The sequence below is a fragment of the Urocampus carinirostris genome, chromosome 9, assembly GCF_059441175.1.
Source record: "Urocampus carinirostris isolate Australia breed hairy pipefish chromosome 9, RoL_Ucar_1.0, whole genome shotgun sequence".
Lineage (NCBI taxonomy): Eukaryota > Metazoa > Chordata > Actinopteri > Syngnathiformes > Syngnathidae > Urocampus > Urocampus carinirostris.
In genome coordinates this window covers 32,013,896-32,040,092 of record NC_142357.1, presented here as the reverse complement: position 1 = coordinate 32,040,092, position 26,197 = coordinate 32,013,896, and the positions used below count along the sequence as shown (strand labels likewise).

Sequence of the window (26,197 nt, the reverse complement as noted above, 5' to 3'; positions counted from 1 at the left end):
ATATTTCTTTAAAAGCCTTCAGCCGCTCTGTCCCCCAGCTCTGGAACTCATTGCCGCATGACCTTCGAAAATTCTGCAACCCTGTCCACCTTCGAATCCGGACTCGAAACTCACCTTTTCAGACTAGCCTTATCTTGACCATCTGCCTCACATACCACCCATTTTACCTATAATGTGTTTTATTTATTACTTGCTCGTTTTACTCTTGACTCTTGCTTTATTGTTGTGTCTTACTACAGAATATGTAAAGCAACCTTGGGTGTCCTGAAAGGCACTTCGAGGTACAATGTACATTGTATTTCTACAGTAGATAGATAGATAGATACTTTATTCATCCCCGTAGGGAAATTCACACTTGCAGCAGTCTACCCCGTTGTTTCTTAACAGATTATGACGGATGACGTCACACGCAAGTCCAAAAGTTCGACATCCCTGCGGCAGATGGAAAATCTTTTCTTTGTGTCCAGGGATACACCACCTCGTGTTAGCAAGTCCGCCTCCTCTCCAATTCTCCCAGGCTTTTGTGTCTCTGTATAGCGGCGCTGAAGCCTGAATTTAGCTCCGGGTGGCTACACGTTAGCGTCCGGAATGCTAAACGTGAGCCACGTTTCCGCAAAACACAGCAACTGCGCTTCGATGTTTTCCACCAGCACTCGTTGATCTTATTTGGTAGTGCGTTCGCCTTTACCATGATTACGGATGGTACCGAAGACTTATAACGCCGCTAGCCGCTTAGCTAGCTCCGGCTCTTTTTCCACGATAGGCCCCTTCATCCGACAGCACGAGAATACTTCAGGGCAAGGAGTTGATTCCTTGAATAAACGCATTTTTGTGCGCTAAAACCCATGTCCCATAGGATAGAAGTAATCCATAGTGTAGTTGTCAAAACGGGAAGAAAAACACCGAAGATAGAAGCAGACAATAAAACAAAAAATCACAAAAAGTGAGAGATAACAGGGGAGCTGCTGGAAAGGCAGCCGCTCGATTTGATCAGTATATTTTTCTAGCATTTTTGTAATCTGGAAACAAGTAATGCAATACTATTTCGAAGTACAAAGGCTGCCCTACTTATGAATGTGAAAGGTTCCCGAGGATCGTTCGTAAGTTGAATTTGTTCGCAAGTTGCTTCAGTGCTATATTTTGTATGGAGCCTGTTTAAGGTTTATATAAGTATGTTTAAGACTTGTATAAGTAACCTGTATTGTTTTGTACTAAAAAAAATAAACATTTCATAAAATGATCTGCTCTATAAACATGAATTGGAAGATGAGCTTCAAGAGTTAGGCAACTTCCTCCGTGGTAAAAAGTGGCCGAAACAAAGCGATCCAACCTTTTTCTCAACCGCATCAAGCTTTCTTATTCCACTTTCATTTCAAAGAAACGGCTCGCCTCTTCTTTAGATTTTACAGCAACCATATCGAATGGATGCACAAGATATTAAACAATCAAAATGTCAAAGTCCTTAGTGCGCTGGAGATACAGTATAGGTAGCGGCGGAAAGAGCGCTACAGTACTGTCCTGTACTCGGAAAAAGGTGCATAACACAAAATATAACTTTTGCCGGTAATTTTAACCATTATTTTTCTCTTACTATAATCCTTAAATACATTGGAAAATCCGAAAAATAATACCAAAGCGGGAAAAAATGTCTACATTTTCGGATTTTTTTTCACTGAATGTAAGTTCCAACGTTTGACCTACTAAGTAAACTAACTCCACAGTAGCCTTTCTGCAGAGCTCACACTTTTGTCATTGTGGAAAGATAAAACCCGACAGATAAGTACTGCCAGATACGAGCGTGCGTTATTTGGCTAAGTCAAAATTAGCATAATTTGGCTGAAAAGGCCCAACAATAGATAATGGACCGCAATAATGATATATCTCCATAATGATCTCAGTTTATTGTGAAGAAGCGTACAGGCTACCCTTGCAACACAGAGCGTGGCCCTATGGCGTCGAGAAGATGCGGTATTGATTGTGCTCCACCTCATTGTCACCTCTGCAAAAAAAAAAAGGGAAGATTACGCTCATTTAAAAAGCCTCTTATCAGAAATGCCCACGTTGTCATGGTGACATGCACCTCACCCGGGTCCTCAACCTTTTTTCGGTGGAGTGTCTCAGACTGCTAATGGAAGTCAGATGACAAATGCTGCGAGATTCTTAATAAGCTGAAGCAATTAGGAGCTTGTCTGATGGGATATTAACCTCCCAACACGTCCCTTCGCATTTTGCGAGGGTGCCTTGAATTCGGATCAAAGTCTAATGAATTTTGATCTGACATTGTGGCTCTTCACCTTGAAGTTTCAAGTGTCAAGTCAACTCCTTCAGTCGCTAGAAAATCCAACACGGAGATGAGCCCGATTACTTTTAACGAGAAGTCTACGTTTCGTGCCTTTTTTCAGCATGGGAAATGGAGAATTTGCAGTGGTTCAAATGCATTTAGTAGGAGAAAATGCTTTACATTGGTGCCTCAGCTTTCAATTTTATAATATTTCATATATTTCATATCATATCTTTTATTATATTATTTTATTTTACAACACAAGGATACTACAGGGATGAATAAAGTCCATCTATCTATATGTCTATCTCACTCTCTCACTCTCTCTGTCTATCTAGACATCTATCTAGACATCTATCTATCTAGACATCTATGTATCTATCTCGACATCTATGTATTCATTTAGACATCTATCTAGACATCTATGTATCTATCTAGACTTCTATCTAGACATCTATCTAGACATCTATGTATCTATCTAGACATCTATCTAGACATCCACGTATCTATCTAGACATCTATCCACGTATCTATCTAGACATCTATCTAGACATTTATGTATCTATCCAGACATCCATGTATCTATCTAGACATCTAACTAGACATATATCTAGACATCAACGTATCTATCTAGACATCCACATATCTATCTAGACATCTATCCAAACATCTATGTATCTATCTAGACATCTATGTATCTATCTAGACATGTATGTATCTATCTAGACATCTATGTATCTATCTAGACATCCACGTATCTATCTAGACATCTATCTAGACATCTATCTAGACATCCATGTATCTATCTAGACATCCATCCATCTATCTATCTAAACATCTATGTATCTATCTAGACATCTATCTAGACATCTATGTATCTATCTAGACATCTATCCAAACATCTATGTATCTATCTAGACATCTATCCAAACATCTATGTATCTATCTAGACATCTATGTATCTATCTAGACATCCACGTATCTATCTAGACATCCACGTATCTATCTAGACATCCACGTATCTATCTAGACATCCACGTATCTATCTAGACATCCACGTATCTATCTAGACATCCATCCATCTATCTATCTAAACATCTATGTATCTATCTAGACATCTATGTATCTGTCTAGATCGATGTCTAGATATCTATGTATCTATCTATCTAGACGTCGATCTAGACATCTATGTATCTATCTATCTAGACATCTATTTATCTCTGTATAATGTAAAACTATATTTTACTTAAAAAATAACTGAGTTTGGTTGCACGTTATACACGAAGTTTACCAGTAGTATATTACCGAATTCCTGCAACGATTGGTCAGTCGAAAAATAAAGCTGAACACGGTCGCAAAACATTGGATGCAATGGGAATCGAACACGGGTCCTGGGGGGAGAGCGCGAATCCTAACCACGTGACCCACCGGTGATATAAATGACATACAAATGGAAAAAACATTAGATTTTATCTCATTATTACACTATAGACGCCTATTTATCACCTTGCGCTACTGTTGTGAGGACAAATTCTCTTTTATTTTTTTTTTGTCAAACGTCTCCCATGTTCCCACGTTTGTTGTTTTCATTGCATACTGAGTGCATTAGAATGGATGGAAAAATTACCAGAAGGGCAAAGGCTCAGCCAATGAAAAAAAATAGTTTTGGGGTTTTACAGTCAACAGCAGACACTGCTATTTTTTTCAACACACCCCTTTAAACTATTTGCCCAATTGCACAGTTTTTGGAGCGCACCTATTATGAATGCCCAGTCTTGTTTATTTTCTGAGAATCTACTGCACCTACTGGTATTTAAACAATACAAAAATATACTGGTTAGTCACATAGCACCGCTATTATTTCGAATGGCACTTTAGATAACTCCGGTTTGTTATCTTTAGCTCCACTAGCTCAATCTTTTTTCTACCTCACGGCGGCCATTTTGACCCTTGTTGATTGAAAATGACATCACTGTTGCTAAGAGTTCCGCTCAATACTAATCGAAGCTCACCTTCAAAAAAACAATAGAACAATTATTTCTCGTTATTAGGGACGGTCGATAACGTGCCTTCAGACCAATACCGATACCCAAGTCTTGTTTTTATCCAGACCGGTTTTACATACCGATACCATTCCCATCCCTTCTGCAGTATTACATATAACATAAACAAAACGATTTGAATCCCAAGTAAATGCAGTATTTTTGCTTAATATTGTGTTTTGTTAATGGAAATTTACCACTCCTTTAATTTCAGATCTTATCGTTAAATGGCAACTACATGCATGCTGAGATAGAAAAATAGTGAGAGAAAGAGAAACAAGAGATAGGAAAATAGTGAGAGAGAGAGAGAAACAAGAGATAGAAAAAGAGTGAGAGAAAGAGAAACAAGAGATAGGAAAATAGTGAGAGAGAGAGAGAAACAAGAGATAGAAAAATAGTGAGAGAGAGAAACAAGAGATAGAAAAATACTGTGTGAGAGAGAGAGAAACAAAAGAGATAGAAAAATAGTGAGAGAGAGAGAGAGAGAGAAACAAGAGATAGAAAAATCGTGAGAGAGAAACAAGAGATAGAAAAATAGTGAGAGAGAGAGAGAAACAAGAGATAGAAAAATAGTGAGAGAGAAACAAAAGAGATAGAAAAAATACTGTGTGAGAGAGAGAAACAAGTGAAGAAATAATGGTCTTTACCAGGTATGTTCAATACCACATTTTCTAAACCAATACTCAAACCAATGTTTTTGAGTCATCGAGAGCGAGCGAGCGAGAGCGAGCGAGAGAGAGAGAGAGAGAGACTGAGAGAGAGAGAGACTGAGAGAGACTGAGAGAGAGAGAGACTGAGAGAGACTGAGACTGAGAGAGAGACTGAGAGAGACTGAGAGAGAGACTGAGACTCACCTGGCTTTGGCAACATCAAGTGTACATAGTTCAACCAGCAGCTCGTTTTCCTCTTGCGCTTCTCTGAGCGTTGTCTCGCGGATTCAATCCCATAGCGGGCCTTATCTGGCCTGCGGGGCGCATAGATAAATACCGATACTTATTTCGTCTCCTATCGTCGGTACCGATATGTCAATAAAAAAAGAGTGAAAATGAGCCATGGTTAGTCTTTACCATTACTACGTTTTTCCAGACCAACTCCGATACACTAGTCTTGTAGTCTTCGATTTTAAATACTGGTACCATTAGTACATACAATTCTCTTCCTTCCACAAAAATGCCCAAAAAATATACCAAATATTGCATTTCCTAAGTGGAAATTTACCATTTCAGGTTCCTGATTATTGAATGGTGACTAGTATCCGCTGCCTTTGTCAGTACTGATTAGGGATTGGCCGATATTCTTCTTGTTGCGAGTGTACGGGGACAACAGGAATAGCTTCAAATGTACAACAGCTTAAAGGCCACCGCAGCTTTGGTTTTCAACACGGGCATGCTGTGTGCACCCCTAGCTTTTGACCCCGCTGCCCCCATTAACACCCCGACCGAGCTGTTAAAAAGACTCCATTCTCTCCCGAGTCTTGAAAGGCCATTCCCTCTATTCCTGCCGCATGACCTTCCGCGCTACCGCCATAGAAAAATCCTCTCGGTCCATTAACCACAAACCGAGAAAGATAGAACAAACATTCTCTAGTAGGTTGAGGAGAAAGAAAAAAAGAGAGTAAGAAATAAGAGAAAGAGGGGGAGGGAAAAAGAGAGAGTGTGGCACAAGGAATAAGAAAAAGGGAGACAATGAGAGAGTGAGAGAGAGAGAATGTGAAAAACAAAAGAGATAAAAAGAGAATTGGTGTAAGAGGGGGAAAGAAAGAAATCAAAAAAAGAAATCAAAAAAGAGGAAGAGAGAAGGAGAGGAGAGAAGGGGAAAGCATGAGGGAGAAAGTAAGAGAGAAAAGAGAGAGCAAGAAAAAAGGAAGAGCAAAAGAAGGCAAAACACAGAGAGAGAAAGAGACAAAGAGAACAAAGAAAGAAAGAGAGACAGAGAGAGTAAAAAAGAGAGAGAGAATGAGAGAAAAGAGAGAAAGAGAGAAAGAGGAAGGGAGAGAGAAAGAGAGATAGACAGAAATACAAGTACAGCGTTTGTGAGAGGCCCCTGGCTTTGGAAATTTTTCAACCTACAGCTCGTTTTTCTCTCCCGCTTCTCTAAGCGTTGTTTCGTGGGCCAGACTCAATCCCTTAGGGCGCCTGATCCCGCCCACGGGCCGCCTGTTTGACACCCCTGCTTTGGACTGTGCACTTTTGGAAGTTCAACTGCGACAAGGAAATGTTTCATCAAATCTAAGTTTTGTTTACTTAAGGTGGGAGAAAAGGTATTTAATTTCTGTTTTTTCCCCCCGCATATTTAGCACTCACAATTATTAAGACCCCAAAACATCAAAACCTTGTGAGGAATGAAATATTAAAAATGTAGAGAAAAGCCTCTACGTGGCCCCACCATCTCGGAGAAGAGCGTCGCGATGTCTGTCCTTGTGCGTCTGGCCTTCTGCGTCAGAGTCCCATTATCAACAGAACTAAACAAAACATTCGCATTCGGAACGGCGTGACCTGAAGCTCAGTGAAAATCTTCATTGCACTCGATAAATGTAATTTGTATTTGATCGTACAAAATCCCTTATAGTCAAATGTATAAAATCCTTCAACCTATTTAGCCCGAAGTGAAAAAGCAATCCCCTTAAACCTAATGGGAAGTTGGGCCACCTTTAACAGAAATCTCAACATTTAGGATAATTGAGTCTTCTTTGCAAAATTGTTTCAAATCAGCCATATTGGAAGGTTTTCTACCATGAACTGTCCTTTTAAGGTACCACCACAGCATCTCAATTGGATTCAAATCTGGACTCTGACTTGACCACCCGAAAACCTCCATTTTTGTTTTGAGCTTTTCAGAGGTGGACTTGCTGGTGTCTTTCAGATCGGTGACCTGCTGCATGATCCAAGAGCACATGAGTTTGAGGGCAAGAACTGATGGCCTGATGCTCTCCCTCGGGATCTTTTGGTAAACAACCATGGCAAGTTGTCCTGGTCCTGAGGCAGTAAAGCAGCCCCAGACCATCACACTTCCACCACCATGCTTTACTGTTGGTATCATCTTGTTTTTGTCAAATGCTGAGCCATTTTTACACCAGATGTTACAAGCTGCACACCTTCAATTTTTGACTCTTCAATTCTCAGAATGTTTCGCCAAAATTTCGAGGATAATCAAGATGCTTTTACCTTTTTGTGTCCTTTATGACAGCCGTGGTTTTTGCCTGGAAACTCTCCCATGGATGCCATTTGTGACCATTGTCTTATAGTGGAGTCACGAACACTGACCTTAAGTGAGGCCACCAAGACCTGAAGTTCCTTGGATGTTCTTCGAGGTTCTTTTGTAACCTCCTTGATGAGCTGTCGTAGCACTCTTGGAGGAATCTTAGTTGATCAAAAACTCCTTGAGGTTTACCACTCATCCCAGTTATCTTCATTTGTGGATAATGGCCCTGGGAGTGGTTTGCTGAAAATGGTGCAGAAGTTGTGGTGTGTACGTGTAGTTTTGGTTAACAAGTTTTCCCAATAAGGATAAAAGGTGTTAGGAATTAAATATTAATCTCCTGGTTCCTTCTCTCGGCCCACGTTTTTTCTGCAAGCTGGTGCACCGGCCTCTCCCATGGGCGTGCCAGGAAAGCCCCCATGTGGGGTCCACCCCCTCGCCTCGATGTCTGAAGAAACTCAAAACAACACCGAGCGCTTATCAAAACAATGCCTGCCGTCCTTCGTCAGAGTCCTGTTATCAAAACTCCCCAGCCAAAACATTCCGCGTTTGGAACAAAGTGACCTGAAGCCCACTCAGTGAAAATCTTCATTGCGCTCCAATGTAACTTGTATTCAATCGTATAAAATCCTTTATAGTAAAATGTATAAAATCCTTCAAAGGTTAAAAAAGTTGATGAAACAAACTAAATTGAAACCGGTTTCATTAAAGGAACTTTGTGTAAAAATTAGCGCTAGTGAACCTAAAAATATATAAAAGGTTAGGGACCCAAAAGGGAATTTTGCACCTGACAAAAAGCTCACAAATTAAGAAAAAATTACACCGTAGTCAGTCAAATTTGAGCTTTCATAAAAGGGACAATGTGTAAAATTTAGCGCAGTTAAGTAATGAAAATATGAAAAGTTAAAAACTAATAATAAAAAGAATCTTTCACCCAACAAAAAGCACCAGCAAAACGAATGCAAATAAAATGAAATCTTTCATTAAAGTGACAATGTATAAAATAAAGCCCTTATAATAAAAAAAAACAACCCTAACACAGAAACTATTCCAAACTGAATTCAAGCTTTCCTAAAAGAGACAGTGTGTAAAATAAAGCGCTAACAAATAGTCAAAATGAATAAAAGGTTAGAAACCAAAGAAAAGGAATCTTCCACTGGACAAAAAAGCCCTTATATAAGTGCTGCCTTCACCCACCCCTGCATCCACCCGCTACTCCACCGTACCAGTCAGGTGGCTTATACAGTGGTGGGTTTTGACGCATCAAGATGAATTCGCAGACTCATTTTTGTTTTGCCAGTATTTGCTGAAGCGTTCAGCCGGCATGTGTCATCTAACGAGCTTCTCATCCTCTCAACACAAATCATACTAATTATCTCTGCCTTGAGTATTTTCTAGGCATCCGGGTGATGTATCGGGTCATCCCTTGCTTTTAATGACCCGCCTCCCGCACATTTGCTGTCGGTGGGTGATACCCGACCTTATCGGTACCACGGAAGGCTTTTCATTTTGACAATATGGTCACGGCCCAGCCCGGGTCGGCATTAGCCGTGTCTATACTTTTTTTGGGATGTGAAGAACAATGATGATAACCACGACAATGATAATGATTTATTTTATTTCTTTCTTTCTCTTTATCGCTTTCTTTGTCTCTTTCTTTCTCTGTCTCTGTGTGTGTCTGTCTTTCTCTTTATTTTTTTCTCTCTCTTCCCCTCTTGCGTTCTTTCTTTCTCTTGCTTTCTTTCTTCCTTTCTCTCTATCTCTTTCTTTCTCTCTGAGTCTTTATTTATTTTCTTTCTGTCTCCCTTTCTTTCTCTTTTTCTCATATTTTTTTCTTTCCTTTTTCTTTCCTTTCTTTTCTTTCTACCTTTTTCTTTCTTTCTTTCCTTATTTCTTTTTTTCCTTCTTTCTCTCTCCCTTTCTAACTTTCTCTCTTTCTTTCTCACTTTCTCTCTCTCACACTTTCTCTTTCTCCCTTTCTCTCTTTCTTTGTTTCTTTCTTTGTTTCTCTCTCATCCTTTCTTTTTCTTTCCTACTTTTTTCTTTCTTCCTTTCTTTCTTCCTTTCTTTCTCCCTTTCTTTGTTTCTTTCTTTCTTTCTTTTTTTTCTCTTTATTTCTTTATTTCTTTCTTTCATTTGTTTTCTCTTTTTCCCTTTCTTTCTACCTTTCTTTTTCCCTTTCATTCTTTCTTTCGTTCTCTCTTTCTCTCAATTTATTTCTCCTTTCTTTCTTTCTCACTTATCTCTTTCTTTCTCACTTTTTCTTTCTTGCGCTCTATCTTAATTTAACGTCATTTTTTCCCCATTTTTTTTCAGTGCAATCTTTAGCAGCTATATGAATCGAACAGGTTATTAAATATCCTGTACAACCTCACGAGCAAATAATTAGTACATAAGAAGAAAAAAAAAAGGAAACTTATGCCACCCAATGATCACTGAATGAAAGCCAAGACACTGAACATCGGGCTGATTCTTGCGGCACACTGGTTAAAAAACACTGAAATAAACCAACCCTGGCCGAAATTGTGTCGGTGTTACACGTGTTTTTGACGTAGGGATCCATGCATCCTCTATCTTTGTTACCAGCAAATTTTCCATGGCCACTTGTTTTTTTCCCTATCTTTCTAAAATGGTCTATAAGGTTAGAAATTTTGTTCGATTTACTCCTCTGATTTTAAATCAAACGCACCCCATCAAACTCCTAGTTTGGTGTGAGTGCAGTGGTGTCGGTAAAACAATAAGTAAAAAAACAAAACAAAACACTTCTTTTTCTTTTTCTGCTGCCCTCTACTGGTCGGCGTCCCAATGGTCGGGCATCAAAACCCTTCGTCTCACAGACACAACTATAACGCTTCAAATCTTTTGCGTCTCTTTATTCAATATCTATTCATTCATGTAGAAAAAAAGACAACAACTGGGGTAGTTTTGCACCCATTTTTATACATAACAGCGTTCTCATCATCACATCTTAGGGTGACATGTATTTACGTGTTTTTGTTTTTTTTCAAGGATTTTTACAGAGTGAAAGGTAGACTCAGTGCTATGTAACAGAACCCTCAAAACAAATGCGGACATCAAAAATTAAAAAAAAGGAACGACACCGTAGCTCTGCCAATATCGCTGCGAAACGCTTCCTACCCACTTTACCCGCTGTCTTGCTGCTGTCCAAGTGCACAGTGTAGCGGTCAGGCCGTTGTCCCTGTTACCAAACTATCCCCTGGCGAGTTTCTGCCGCACGGAGGCTACTGAAGCCGGACCACAATCCCAGGTTAATCCAACTAGCGTAAATTCCGGATTACGGCGCACACCTGATTGAGAGTGGCATAATGAAATAGCGCTTACATGTTATTTTTGAAATCAGCGGGGAAATGTCTAGTACAGAAAAGTAACACATCATGCCATTTTAGACACCCATTTACGGACTGTGGCCGCAGATGTCGGTCGTAATTAACTAGCGCAGCAGTTAATAATTCAATGTGCTGTAGGTGGGCGGTTGAATCCCATAACCACTAGAGTTGTAGAGCCACCTTTTCCTGTGGTGTGTCTTGGGCAAGTACAGCCTGGTGACCCCCTATCGCTCTCCAGGCCATCTAACGTTTCCACCCGGTCTCGGACCTGTACTGATTAAAAGTCAGAACCCCGTAAAATCACAACAGGTTTTAGACATGCAGAGCCATGCAAGTGATCTTAAGCTCTCCCATCCCTTGCTCACATGACAAAGTGATAGAGAGGAGACTAGTTAATAACTAGTGTCGGCATGAATTATTTTTTTATGGAGTGGTAGCGATACTTGGTCTCCCGCATCGAACTGTCACGTGCGAAAGGGATGGGAGAGCTTAAGATCAGTTGCATGGCACAGCAAGTGTACAGCCTACTGTGATTGTATGGGCTTGAATTTTAGTCAGTACGGCACATTGAGTTTTGTTTGAAGATCTTTCTTGCCTCCCACCTGTGTATTAGTCATCGTCAGTTTAATCATTATTGACTGCTTTGCTAGTTTGATGAGTTATTAGTGTTTCAGCCCCACGGTTTAATTGCAGATACCGGTCTTCCTGTGTGGAGTTTGCATGTTCTCCCGTGCCTGAGTGGATTTCCTCCAGGCACTACAGTTTTGTCCCACATTATCAAAAACTTACATGTCAGATTAATTGGACAGACCAAATTGTCCCTAGATGTGAATGAGTGAGAGAGTTGTATGTCTCTGTGTGCCCTGCGACTGGCTGGTAACCAGTTCAAGGTGTCCCCTGCCCACCGCCCAAAGGTAGCTGGGATGGGCTCCATCACCCCCGCGACCCTACTGAGGATAAGAGTTGCATAAATTGATGTACTCTGCGCTAGTTGATTAACATTGACAGCAGGCAGCATATCGTGTTACTTTTCTGTTTTCCCCGTTGATTCTGCCAAGGTCGCAATCTTACTCTATAGGGACAGTGGAAATCTTATTCACCCATTCATGCTCGTCACAAATTACATTACGAGGCATTAGGCTATAGGGAGGGGTCATCATTACTCCTGCCATCATATTAGGTTGCTATCAGTCCCATAACTGTCAGCCTGATAATTATTGTATACCTATTCTGCACTCTATCACTTTGTCAATGTGCGCAAGGAATGGGAGAGCTTAAGATCAGTCGCACGGCTTTACATGTGTACAGAATTTTGTGATTGTACGAGCTTTTAAATTTAAGTCAGTATAGTACATTGACTTTTGTTTTGAGGATATTTTAGTATTGTAAGCCGCAGTGTTTAAAATCTAAAAAAACATAACGGCTTGTAGTCCGGAATTTACAATACAGACGCTGCCCTACTTTTCCGGACGATCGTTCGTAAATTGATTTTGTTCGTAAGTTGCTTCAGAGCTATAGTTTGTATGTTTGAGGTTTGCATAAGTATCCTGTATTGTTTTGGACAAAAAAACCAATTTCATAAAATATATGCTCTCTAAAGATAAATAAATTCAAGTTTAACTTACTTTTGGAAGATCAGCTTCAAGAGTTAGGCGACTTCCTGGCCGAAAACAAACGTTCCGACCATTTTCTCAACCCTATCAAGCTTTCTTATTCCACTTTCATTTCAAACGAAACGGCTCGCCTCCTCTTTACACTTTACACCAACCATATTGAAAAGATGCACGATATATTAAACAATAAAAATGTCAAAGTTCTTAATGTGCTAGAGATACAGTGCAGTGTGTATACACGCAAACCAGGAATAGAAGCTGGATTTCTTCCTCGGCGTGGATGGTGGCCCACATGCCAGTAGTGGTGGAGAGAAGCACTATAGTACTGTCCTGCACTCAAGGTGCACACAATACAACATCTAACTTACAGCAATGTCCAGATATTTTTCCACATCCCGAAAAAAATGTTCGTATCCACCGTTTTTCGTAAGTCGAATGTTCGGAAGTAGGGGAGCGTCTGTTTAGTAGTTCGTCTCGCCCAATAAATACCCGCCTAGGCAAAACTACATTCGCCGATTATTTCATCTTAATTGATTATGTATTTTATCACGTCTGCAAACGCTTGTTTTAAATTGATTGTGTCATGCATCAGAAGACGAGCAACTGTGATTGTTTTCAAAGTTTGCTAGTATAAAGGAGTCGTCGGACTGGAGTTTAGGGCGTACAGATAAATCGGATAACTGCAATCCCATGATTGGTTTCTTCCTTATTATTACTGTTGGAGCCTTGATAAAACATTGTTTGACATTGATAGCTTTAACGATAGTCGGATTTGGGTTTTTCCTATAGAAAACTGATACCCATATTGCTGCCCATTAGTTGTTGTAGATCCCTTACTGTTATTTTGTCAGTTGGAGAGTCAATGGCTTCTCAGTTTGAAATCAGAAGGCCATTTTTACGATTTTGCATGCATTTCTTTTTATCCCTCTGAATGAGAATGAATCCAAACAGCAATTTGAAGATATATGTACCAGAGAAAAATTATTAATCCCAATCCAGTAGTTTTAGCCAAGATCGGACCTAATCGGGGCATCCCTGATAACTGCAAACTTGAATTTTCCGTTGTTGTGTCGGGTGGCAGGGAATGAGATAGTAAAACATGGTTTGAGTTACTTTCAATCTTTCTATTACCATTCTATTTTTGAACTGCTATTATTTCACTCATTTTTGATATTCCTTATTTTTACTATATTTCTACGATTGGGAGATCATTGCCAGCACATTTTGAGACCCTCTTGTGATTTAGGGCTATACAAATGCTTTAAATGTGATTCAACTTGACTAGAAGTTCTAGAATGACAAACAAAATAAGCGCTGGTTTGAAATAAACTAACCCTAGTCATTAGCTAAGCCGAATTATTATTCTCAAATCATTTTGAACTATATTTTTGCTTTTGGTGGATCATTTTCAGTACTATTTTTATCTTACTTTTGTCTGCAGCCATGTGAGATCTTGTGAAGGGCTATACAAATAAATGTGGCTCTAGAATATATAGAATGAGAGACAAGATAACCATTGGTTTAAAATGAGTGTATTATGCACATCTTTACAAAGTAAGGCTCGGAAGTCTACAGTCTATTGAAGCAAATGATTTTTGCAATAGTGTGAGAATCTAAGTGAAAAAGCAATCCCCCTAAACCTAATAGCGCAGGGGTCAGGAACGTTTTTGACCCAAAGAGCCATAAAAGCAAAAAAAAAAATTAAAAAGACATTGAGAGAGCCACATCATATATTTTCAGACAAAATTGAAAAAACTGCCAAACACGCTCTCTAGACCAAAGCTAATTCTTCAGCACATTTGATTTCACTGTGTGTCATTTGATGATTTAATCAAATGTATGAAATGATAATAATGCCAAATCCTGTGTCCCAAATCAAAGTAAATATGCCATTTACAATTTGTCTTCCACCTTCAGTTAAGAGTGTTGAGGATTTTTTTTTCCCATAAAATTTGTCCTTAATAACGGTTTCAAAATAATGTGCATGCAAAGTTCTTTTGTAAAAATGTCACAAATTACTGCAAACGATAATCATATCGTCCTATTCACTTCCGGTGTAGACTGCACCGAGCGAGAGAGAGAGAAGGAAGTGCCTTGCGCTTTGTGCAGGGATCCGCTCACCCAATCAAAGTCGTTTTCCAGCCTTTTTATTTATCAGTTCAAATGGTTTCTTATCGAACTTCTGCATGAAGTTGCTTGGGCTTTTTATGGACCAAAATCGGGTTGAAATCACTTGACTTTGGAACGCCACAGAGAGATGTGCAATAGTTACATTTTATTTCGGAGCCCTACGTACTCATGAAAAGAGCCATATATGGCTCCTGAGCCATAAGTTCCCTACCCCTGTTCTGGAATATATAGAATGAGAGACAAGATAACCATTGGTTTAAAATGAGTGCATTATGCACGTCTTCACAAAGTAAGGCTCGGAAGTCTACAGTCAATTGAAGCAAATGATTCTTGCAATAGTGTGAGAATCTAAGTGAAAAACCAATCCCCCTAAACCTAATAGCGAATTGGACCACCTTTATCAGAAATCCAACGTTTACGATAATTTCCTGTGCATTCGTGAGATGGAATTCTGATGCATGTCACCTTCAGATGTTCGACCATGTTTTGACATATTTCTTGAGCCCTTTTAACGCTTTATCGTCCTCCTACACGCACCCGACGCAACCGATTCTTTCGGTCTCATTCCCAAAACAGCCGCCTTGATCCACTCTCCGTGTTTGCTCGTTCAATCCAAACATCTATCTATCCATCACGGTGACTTACGCATGGTTCACTCCCCTCCCCCCCTCATTAGTCTCCCCATGTGGCGGTTTGTGTCTCATGTCTTTGTCAGAACCGTTATCACTGCTGTCAGCTCCTTTGGCGAGAACAAAGTCGTCCTCTACTCACGGCGAATGAAAGCGCCTCGGCTTAAAACAAAAGAGGCAGGAAGGAGTAACAATTAAATTGGGTGAAGAAATCCAGGGGAAAGGACGGGGACGCTCGGTACAAGTATTTTCACGTCGACCGCTATTAACCGTCATACATGGATTATAACAAACGTCAATCTGTTCCTCCGCCATGTTATACAGCAAAGAGCATACAGTCGGTGAGAAGATATGGGAGCTATCTATGTACACGTTAATTGCCTTTCCTGCGTATTATAAATATATCTCCTTCTACATCAGCTAATCCTAGTATATCAACCTCAAATAAGTTACCGTGTATGAAGAACAGCGTTTTTTCGAAAGACACAGATAGCCAAAAGAGAAAATGTAACCATATATAAATAGCACTGAAAGAAGGACCCACTGTAACAAGTTACAGCGGTAGAGTACAGTATAGCAGGACAATTACTTGTGTCGCGCGATAGCAAGATCCAATCAACATGGCTGAGAACTGTCTCTTCTACTTAGCAAACATATCAAACTTGAACCAGCTGAGGCACAAAGGGTACTTTGGAAACCAAGGACAAAATGGCCGGCGGGTCGTCATCGTAGAAATGGCGCCGGGCATCGGAGGCTCAGAGAGCGCTGTCCCGGTTCATCACGTGTAGGCGTAATCTATGTCGGGGATGCCGCCCTCTCTGTAGCCACGGTTGGTGCCGTAAGTGACGTGGTGGTGGCTTGTTTGGCTGCGGATGGTGCCGTTGATGCTGCCGGTTCTGTGGTTGCTCCTGTACGTCCCGTTTGCGTGGGACGAAGAAGAAGAAGAAGAGGGGAAGATAGTGTGGATGTAGGTGACGTCCTCCAGTCTGGGTTGCAGCGGCTGGTGAGCCATGGTGGTCATCTGAAACCCCGGGGGCGGGGCTCTAATCTCTAAGATAGAATTGTCTTTTTTGGTGCCAGACTCTACATAGTCGTCATAATTTTTCGCTCCTCGCCCTCTGGTGTACGAGGTCGAGTCTCCCGACTTGTAGCTCGCTCTTTGTCCGTACCAGCAAAAAATACCAAATATGAGCAGTAGGCTTACTAATGCTGTGGCTCCGCCGATGATCCCCGCTAACGGCAAGGCCGACAGCTCGGTGTCTTGCGCGTCCTTATCGGAGCCCTCTCCCCTGGAGTTCACCAAAGACTCTCCCGTTTCTATCTGAGCACAGGCAGAATCTTTATTGTTCGTTTCGATGCTGCCAACACGTGCTGTCCCCAGGTTGGAGCCCAGGAGGGTCTCCTGTCGTAATGGCAGCAGGCAAATGAGGTAATGCGAGCGCGGTGTGAGTTGGGTAAGATGATATTGCCGTCTCTCACCGGGAACGAGAGTCTCTGTGATGGAACCGAGTGCCATACTGGTGCCTAACCTCAACCAGGAAAGACGAAACGAGGGTGCGGGCTGCGGGCACAACCAGCTGACCAAAACGCTGTCCGAAGACAACGCTTTTACAGTCAGCTCCAGGGATCCTCCGGATACGTGTCCTTCTCCCCCTCCCGGAAGAGGCAAAATTAAACCCGGCCGCTTGGCTCGTAATGTAAAGAGAGAACCTTGTGTGGGGACCAACAGAGAGTTAGTAGCAGTGCTACTTTGTGGATCTGCACCCACAGCTTGCCCATCCCCTACACTATCGTCACCTCCTACGTTTTTTTCTGATGGATTTCCTCCGACTCCAGCGGCAGGACCGGCTGGAGGTCCTTCACACTGTTCCATCAAATCGGTTAGATCTTTAAGGGATTGTCCCTTCACCGCGTCTGGTCCTTGACAGGTCAACCCCCTGACTGTTACAGCAGCCCCCCAACTATGGAGCCATGCATGCAGCCAGCGAAGACTGCAACCACAGTACCAGGGGTTTCCCCGTAGCAGCAGCAACTCCAGACCATCTGTGTCCTTAAGAAGCCCTCGAGGAAGAGTGGTCAAATTGTTCCCCGATAGGTCGAGCTTCTGAAGCCGTCGCATTCCGTCCAGAGCCCCTCGGGGTATGTGAGTCATGCCGTTGTCTTGTAAATGAAGCCGAACCAGATGAGCTGATGGTAAATTAACCGGTGGAGACTGCAAGGCATTCCGGACTAAGGACAGCTCTGTCAGGTTTGAGAGGCGGGAAAAGGTGTCGTCCGCAATGCGCGTGTTGGCCAGAAGATTTCCGTCCAGGACCAAGCGTCGTAATGACGAGAGTCCTCGAAAGGCATGCGTCGGGATGGTGTTGATTCTGTTGTCGTCCAATCGCAGCTCCTCCAAGGACGAAGGCAGTCCTGCAGGGATGCTCGACAGGTGGTTCCGAGAGAGAAACAGAAGCCTGAGCCTCGGAGTCCCAGAAAAAGCACGTTCCTGGATGCTCACCGTCGATATGGAATTATCATCCAAGTGGAGACGCTCTAACAGTGGCAACTTGGCCAGAGACGATCGTGGTAACGTTCGTATGTTGTTATCCTGTAGATGGAGCTCTCGTAATGAAGGTGGAAGGTGTATAGGGAATTCATCCAGCTGATTGGCATACAAGTAAATCACCCGTATGGAACTGCTACGCTCCAGTGATGGAGGCAGGCCGGCATTACTCAGTCGGTTGCTTTGTAAGTAGAGGATGGCGGCCGTCAACGGCAGAGGCGGGATCAGACCCAGTCCGCGGTCGTTGCAGTACACGAAACCCTCGTCGCAGCGACAGACCGAGGGACAAACAATCCCTTCATCTCCCTCACCCGTCTCCAAGGCAATCGCCGCCGCTGCCAGCTCCAGCATCTCTGCCAATAAAGTGAGGCATAGCAGGAGCAGGAAGAGCCAATCGCGAAGCTCTGCAAGACTTTCGGTTGCCATGTTGGAACCTGATGGGAAAACAGAAAGAGTTTTTGAAGTTACTGCAAAGACTTAGTGAGGAGTTGGAATCGTGTTATACCAGACATTTTATTCAGAGACAATTCTCACTTGTACTTGACAACAAACGCGCTCTTCCTAATCAAATAAACTCAGAAGATTGTTATCAAACACCGATTGCAGATAAGCAGAGCTTCCTGTTTATGCGCTCAGTGAGAAAATGTGTCTTTTACACAATTTGCCGAATACAGAATCAGGATCATAGCCTGAGGGTGTCAAAATACACTTAACGAGTAAAGTATAGTGATGTTTATTTTTCAGGAAAATATTATTCTCCCAATAACATGCACGTCTTCCTAATTAACACCCATAAAGCGTAGTAATTTCGCACCTATTGTTAAATTAAATCACATTGTTTGACTAGCAAAAATAAACAAAAATAGCATTTCCCTCGCAATCTAACCTCTTAAAAAAACATCAAACATAGTCTTAAGCTAAATCAGTTCTATGATTGCAGTATTTTTAGTGACCCAAATGCAATTTTCTTGGCAAATCTCTAAGGGAGTGGAACACTCATTTATCACAGAGGAAGCCAGCCAACTTAAAAAAAGTAAAAAAAAACTTGTTCAGATTTTGTGGTTTTACTTTCAACTCGGCATTCAAGAAATGAAATATATAAATTTGGATATGTATTGTCCTACTATTGAAAGCAGAACATCGGTGGCATTTGTTCCTCTCGTGCAGCTCTACCACCTGTTAGGGTTGTTTGATACTGCAGTTTAATTTAACTGAGGAATGTTTTGGCCTCTGTGGCAGTCAGGGAGCATAAACCAGTTATACTCGCACATTTTTTCACAATCTCCTCCAAAAGAAATAATTGAGTTCATTTGAAATTACCTGGACTGACTTACTTTTTACCTCTGTGCCAATGGGATTGTATTGTGCTTCGTTGTTCTTATCCATTGTTGTTTTTGAAAGGATAATGAAGAGTTTTTTTAAGTGTTTTGAATTTAAGTATATATATTTTTAATATCAACAAATTCCAGACATTTTTCAATCGTGAACTTGTGGATGAATTTTATGCGTTTATTTATTTAGATTATTATCATTTTCATTTTGTTTTTCTATAGACGGTGATATTCCACATTCTTTCTTATATGATTGCAAGATTTACGTTTTGCACTGACTTGAATTTGATTATTTTGCTTTGTTGTACTGTAATCTCTTCTTAATTGTTAACTAATGTCGACCAGAACCCTGCTATATACAAAAATCCGCAAAGTATCCCTAACCCCACTTCTAATCTGCGATCTGCTGGACTCAGCTGGCAACAATAGACGATTGGGGATAACGGATCGCGGCCACACCTGATTTTTTTTCATTTTGAGTGGAAATAGTGGAAAAAAAGCTGCCACGCATCTCACAAATTTTATCTCTCGCCCCTCACTTTCAGTAATAATCTGGTGGTATTGGATTGCTGCCAAAACAGTGCAGTTGAGTTCAAGATTGTTGTTATTGTCATACAACATAAAAATGAAAATGACTTTTATGTTCTCAAGTTTAGAACGGAGATAATTTGTTTAGAAATTTATAATAACCTCATTTTTGATAACCTAAACCATGAAAACAATACTAACATGAAATTTACAATTTATTTATTTAATGTCCTTCAAAGTATTCAAATATGAATCAAAATCAAATATGTAGAGACAAAATGGAAAACACGATGCACATATATTCTGTGTCGTTGTATATGTACATCAACTTGCGGCAGAGTCTAAAATGGCATGCTTCAGCGGTCTGAACTGAGAGAAAACACTCTCCGCTGGCTCCTTGTCTCAGCATCAGTCAACTAGGGATAATCAATCGCGGCCAGAAATGTGCATTACATTTTAGGCCTTCCAACAAAAGTCCTCTCGGCCGTTCCCCGCTTGTGGAAATATGGAATTGGGGCTAAAGGATTGCAGCCGGTCCTTAGGTGTGAATAAGTGAGTTGTCTGTCTCTATTTGCCCTGCGACTGGTTTTAGAGTGTCCCCTACCCACTGCCCGAGGACAGCTGAGCTGGGCTCCAGAACCCCCGCAACCCCACTGAGGATAAGCTGTGCAGATAATGGATGGATGGATTGCAGCTGCACGGGTGCAGTTCGCATTCAGCGGATATAATGGCAAAAAAGAGCGACTGCGCTTGACAAAAATGCTCTCTGCCGGCCCATGCTTGCTGCAAAATGCATTTGGGGATAATGGATTGCAACATGTTTTTCAATACACCATGTATTGAAGCCACAAAGCATGAATTAAAGAGGAATTACGGTATATGTTATAATGACAATAACATTTTTATTCTATTCCATATTTGTGATGGTTATCAAATTTTGACTTTGGGATATTTTGGCATCTCTTTTCGAAGGTTCACTTTTCCTATGTACTATTAAAAAGTATAGAAGTCTAATGTCATACTAGATAAGATACTTTAGTAGATCTATATAAATCTAAATCTAATCTAAACTATATCACAAATCCTGGTTTGTGTGTGGGTTTGTATGTGACATATAGGCTCTGAAACTTTCATGATTACTGATGTGACTCAGCTGTGCCCGCTCATTTGGCGCCAAAGGCCGCGGGTTCTGATTGGCTCCCTGTCACTATTTGAACACAGTCCTGTCAGTCCTCTGTTGTCAGTCTGTCTGCGAACCTCTGTTTTTACACGGCAAGCCCTTTCACGGCCCTGACTCAAGCATGTCCTGTTTTTTGCACCTGTTTGTCTCCCGCTATGACTTACGACCCGTTTTTGTTCCCGACCACGTCTGCTCTCCCGTTCTGGCTACTGACCAGTTTTCCGCCCCTGACACCACGATTGCTCGCTACGAGAGCAAACTCCAGTTCGTGGGCGCAGCCCTTCCTCGTTCCTTAAATAAAACTTGTGGTAAACGTTACGCAAGTGGGTTCTGTTTTCCGTTCTGGTCCTGACAGAAACAGCTGAACTGATTTCAGTGAAAAGTGTACTTTAGGCCTCCACAAGTGTCTTTAGCTAGGTTTCAAGCAAAGGCATCCCTGATAAATACCAACAAAATCTGATTTTGTGTGTTCTGCTTTCTTGGGTGTCTCTCACACCTTCTGGTGCCTAAATTGGGTACTGCATTTCCCGACCACTGCGCACTCCAAGCAGCCCAATCCAACCTCTCATCGGCCCAGCAATGCTTGTAAATTATAAGTCAGAAAATGACTATTTTTTTCCAAATAGAAAAAAAAACTCTAACAGGATTTTCAATAACTCAAAGGCGCAATTTTTGTTCGGATTAACATTGGACGCACAATCAAGAAGTTCTGGAAGTACTGGCGTCAGCGATTCGGCGCTCAAATTGATGTAAATGGAGTCGGCAGTTCCGAACTTTTTCTTCTTCCTCCAGTAGGAGATTGGGGATTGAATCGTGAAACATACTTCGGAGAGCCCCGTCCATTATTATTTGGGTCAGCGCAACCGAGCAGACAAATGGGCAATTTAACGCGGCCGAAGACGTGAGGTGGAGTGATTGGCTGAAGAAGATTACGAGAACCGAGAGGGGAAAAAAAAAAAGTGGGCTGACGGGGATGGAGAAAATTGGACAGTGACGGAGATTAACGGAAAGGGAATGACTGACATGAAACTAAAACGGCCAAACGATTGGTCGGAGGAAATCCGATGAATCGCGTGCCGGGGGTCGTTGATAACTGCGAGGATAACAAAGTGAAAACGGAACTATCGGAAACCCGGGATCGCTTCACGCGTGGAGAAATTCCCCCGCTCAAACTAAAGAAGCCATCAGAAATACAATCGAGAAAACCGGCATGCATAATGCACATCTTGTCGTCGTTTTTATCGTCGGTGAAACGTCGGTGAATTATTCAGGCCCGGGATATCGGCGAATGCGGCAGGGCTGCGGTCCTCTCTTCCCGTTTTACGACGTGCCGAAATGCATGACGTAAAAGTAACCAAATCAGAATGATCTGCTCTCAATTTCAGTCACCAACTACGGTGCCTGGCGAGATCATACTAATATTTTATTCCTGCAGTCCAAATTATTAAAACTGGATCATTTAGTAACATTTTTCACAGCCCAACTTCTACCAGAAAACATCCATAAATTATTCCTTCGGAAAGAGGGAAATTATAAGTTTAAAATCCCAAAGGTGAGAACCACCAGGAAAAGTATGTGTGTGTCTGTGTGTGGAGTCAAACTTTGGAACAATTTATAAGACGAGATCAAACAATGTCCAACTATTCACTTGTTCGAATTTAAATCAATTAGATCAAAGCGGCGCTGCCACGAGCGGCTGCCTTTTCCAGCAGCTGCCCTATTGTTTTATTGTCTGCTCCTATCTTCGGTGTTTTTTCTTCCCGTTTTGACAACTACACTATGGATTACTTCTATCCTATGGACATGGGTTTTAACGCAAAAGAAATGCGTGTATTCAAGGAATTTCAACTCCTTGCCCTGAAGAATTCTCGTGCCGGCGTGATGAAGGGGCCTATCGTGGAGGAAGAGCCGGAGCTAGCGAAGCGGCTAGCGGCGTTATAAGTCTTCGGTACCATCCGTAATCATGGTAAATGCGAACTCACGACCAAATAAGATCATGGAGTGCTGGTGGAAAACATCGAAGCGCACAGGGAGCGCAGTTGCTGTGTTTTGCGGAAACGTGGCTCACGTTTAGCATTCCGGACGCTAACATGTAGCCACCCGGAGCTACCCGGAGCTATCCGGCTTCAACGCCGCTATACAGAAACAAGAAAGCCGGGGGGAATCGGAGAGGAGGCGGACTTGCTAACACGAGGTGGTGTATCCCTGGATTTTCACAAAGAAAAGATTTCCATCTGCCGCAGGGATGTCGAACTTTTGGACTGGCGTGACGTCATCCACTCCGCTACAAGCACCCCTAGGGCATCATGTTCATCTGTTAATAAACAACGGGGTAGACTGCTGGAAGTGTGAATTTCCCTACGGGGATGAATAAAGTATCTATCTATCTATCTAAATACAAAAAACATTACTGGCGGAATACAGAGATGAAGAAAATGGCGTATGAGTGATGAAATGATCTGCATTTATATAGCGCTTTTCAAGTCAATGACTTCCCAAAGCGCTTTACAGTGTGCTTCACATAGCGGCCTTGTATTGCAGCCATGTAAGACGCTAACCTGCTTATTGGGGGTATTAGGGGTTCAGTGTCTTACCCAAGGACACTTCGACATGTAACACAGACGAGCCGGGATTCGAACTGGGATCCCTTGATCCCAAGACGAGTGCTCTACCTCCTGAGCTACTACCGCCCCACGAGATACGAGAGATTGGGAATAGTGCGTCTAAAACTTTGGTTAACTGTGTTATTGTTGATATTGTTATATCATAACTGTTATTATTAATATTATTACTATAGTTGTTATATCAATGGTGTATTTCATAGGGAAGATGAAGGGGTAGGGAAAATAAGCATTTGCTTCTTACTACCCCTTTTCGAACATATTATGTAACATAATTTTGTTGTTGAGTTATTGTTTTTGTTTTGTCATTGAATTATTGTTTTTGTCCTGTTAGAGCTATTATGTTATCAATACGCAAAAAGCTGGGGTGATCAGGAAGAAATGCAAATGTAGTTTTAAACTTCACTGCGCAGTGAGGAGAGAGCGGACATGGTATGTTCTGCTTTGGGTTATACCAAGACCTCTCTTGGGGGCGGCAGTGGCTCAGGAGGTAGAGCGCTTGTCTTGGGATTAAGGGGATCCCAGTTCAAATCCCGGCTCCTCCGTGTTACATGTCAAAGTGTCCTTGGGTAAGACACTGAACCCCTAATACCCCCAATAAGCAGGTTAGCGCCTTACATGGCTGCAAGGCCGCTATTGGGAAATGTGGAGCACATTGTAAAGCGCTTTGGGAAGTCATTGACTTGAAAAGCGCTATAGAAATGCAGATCATTTCATTTCATTTCTCTCTAACCTCGTTTCTGGACAGCGAATGAGTTTCATTCAAGGTTCGCGCAAGCGCAGAAATCATCAATGATGTCACAAATACGTCTTTCCATACATACAACTAAAAATAACTGAAGTATATGTGTGTATTAAAATCAGACTATGTGTGTGTGTGTTTTAATGATTATTCATACATTCAAAATAGAAAAATAATAAATACAAATAAGTCAAAACAAGTTAAAGTGTGAGTCTAATTCATCAGGATTATTTGTAACATAGAAGACAGAGAAATACACAATTAACTAAATATGATCTACTTTACAGTTCTTTTTTTTTTTTTAACGTTCGAATAAAGTTTTCATTCATTCATTTATCGCATTGGCCGCCCACCCGGGCAAAAGAAAAAGGACTCCAGAGGTGAAGCTAACCTCTGATCAACCATTGTATTTTATCAATGATCTATAGCAGGGGTCTCCAAAGTGATGCCTGAGGGAACCAGGGTGCACCCTAAGTACAGTGGAACCTCGGTTTTCGAACGCCTCTCAGTTCGGACATATCAGTGTTCGACCCAAAATTTCGAGAAATTCTTGCTTCGCTGTTCGGTCAAAAAATCGGAGTTTGAACGCCGGTACGCTAGGGTGCGATGCTGAGCGGCGTACGGGTGTTTTAGCCCCTAATTATGCCTCCGAAGAAGGTCGGTGCAAGCGGGATAGGTGAAAAAAAAAAGTTGTTCGTCCAACTATTGCCTTTAAGAAAGACATAATAGCTAAATATGAAAGAGGTGTACGAATTTCCGATCTTGCTAGTGAATACAGCATGGCTAAATCTACTATCAGTACGATAGTAAAGAATAAGGAGACTGTAAAATCGAGTGATGCGGCTAAGGAAGTTAGCGCTATAAGCAAGCAACTGCCGCAAGTTTTGGAAGAGGTTGAAAAACTTTTGATTTTTCTCTCCCCACCTTCCACCACAAAGGTAAGAAATCCTATTCATAATTTTTATTTTTATTTTTACACGTTCGTGTTAGCGTAATCTTTCGTAAGGAAGATTGCGCTAACGCGAACGTACAATTAGCCTGGGTTAGCTTCATGTTTACGTTCATGGTAAACATTCAGGGTGTTGGAACGGATTAAAACGATTTTACATTACTTTTAATGGGAAAAACGATTTCGGTGATTGAACAAATCGGTTTTCGAACAGGGTTCTGGAACGGATTCTGGTCGAGAACCGAGGTTCCACTGTACTTTTCAATATTTTATAAATAAAGTTAGTTTCTTTACTCATATTTGTTTCCGCTGTTGTTAATTCCTTTATCTTTAAGTCTGGAGCCTGAAAAATGTTGCATACATTTGCGAGGTACAGTATTTATAGAGAATGAATAACATACAGCGTTGAAAGTTACGTTTATTATAGGGTGGCCTGGCATCTCAAGTCCTTTGTTTTTCTATAGCCCGAGGATATATATTTTTTTTTACTTCCTGCAACATGATTTGACGTCGCATTTGATAAACAAATCCTCTCGAGGCAAGTGCTTTATTTTCTATCCCTTTCTGTGCAAATGTGCCCGTGCTGGTCCGAAGTGCAACTTGCTAAATGCAAACTTGCCCCTCAGCTGCAGTCAAAATCCATGCAAAGCGAGCGAGACGTGGCAAGGTTTTTTGTGTTGTTGTTGCAGATGAGAAGAGATGGATGGATGGAAATGATGGAAGGAGGCAGATGGGTTGCTTTTTTTGTGAGAAGAGGAGAAAGGGCGGGGGAAGAAATGCCAGAAAACAACAAATTATGACTCTTTTGCATGGCTATTGTATTTCTTCACTCGGGAACGACAGCTGGCATTAGTTTGTCGTTATTGATATGGTGATATGGCTTTAATGTCATTATTTGTATAATTAAACATTCTATTTTCATGTCGATTTGAAATTTGCTCTTTATACACACTGGAAAATATATATATATATTTTTCCCACTGGCAGATTATTTTGCTCATTTTGATTATACAATTTTGTTGTGATAAATAGATGTTAAAATAAATCCTAAAATTAAGATT

At 41.4% G+C, this 26,197-nt stretch overlaps 2 protein-coding genes across 4 annotated transcripts in view; one reads left to right on the top strand and one right to left on the bottom strand.

Moving 5' to 3' along the window:
- The window catches only part of macrod1 (mono-ADP ribosylhydrolase 1), a 381,584-nt gene that overhangs the window by 70,400 nt on the left and 284,987 nt on the right, over positions 1–26,197 (top strand). The window lies entirely within an intron of this gene.
- flrt1b (fibronectin leucine rich transmembrane protein 1b) overlaps positions 10,380–26,197 on the bottom strand; it is a 143,239-nt gene continuing 127,421 nt past the window's right edge. For both annotated transcript variants that reach the window (XM_088343512.1, XM_088343511.1), the window contains exon 3: positions 10,380–18,219. In XM_088343512.1, the coding sequence (XP_088199638.1) occupies positions 16,019–18,211 (2,193 nt within the window). In that variant the 5' untranslated portion in view covers positions 18,212–18,219 and the 3' untranslated portion in view covers positions 10,380–16,018. The remainder of the gene's footprint in view (positions 18,220–26,197) is intronic.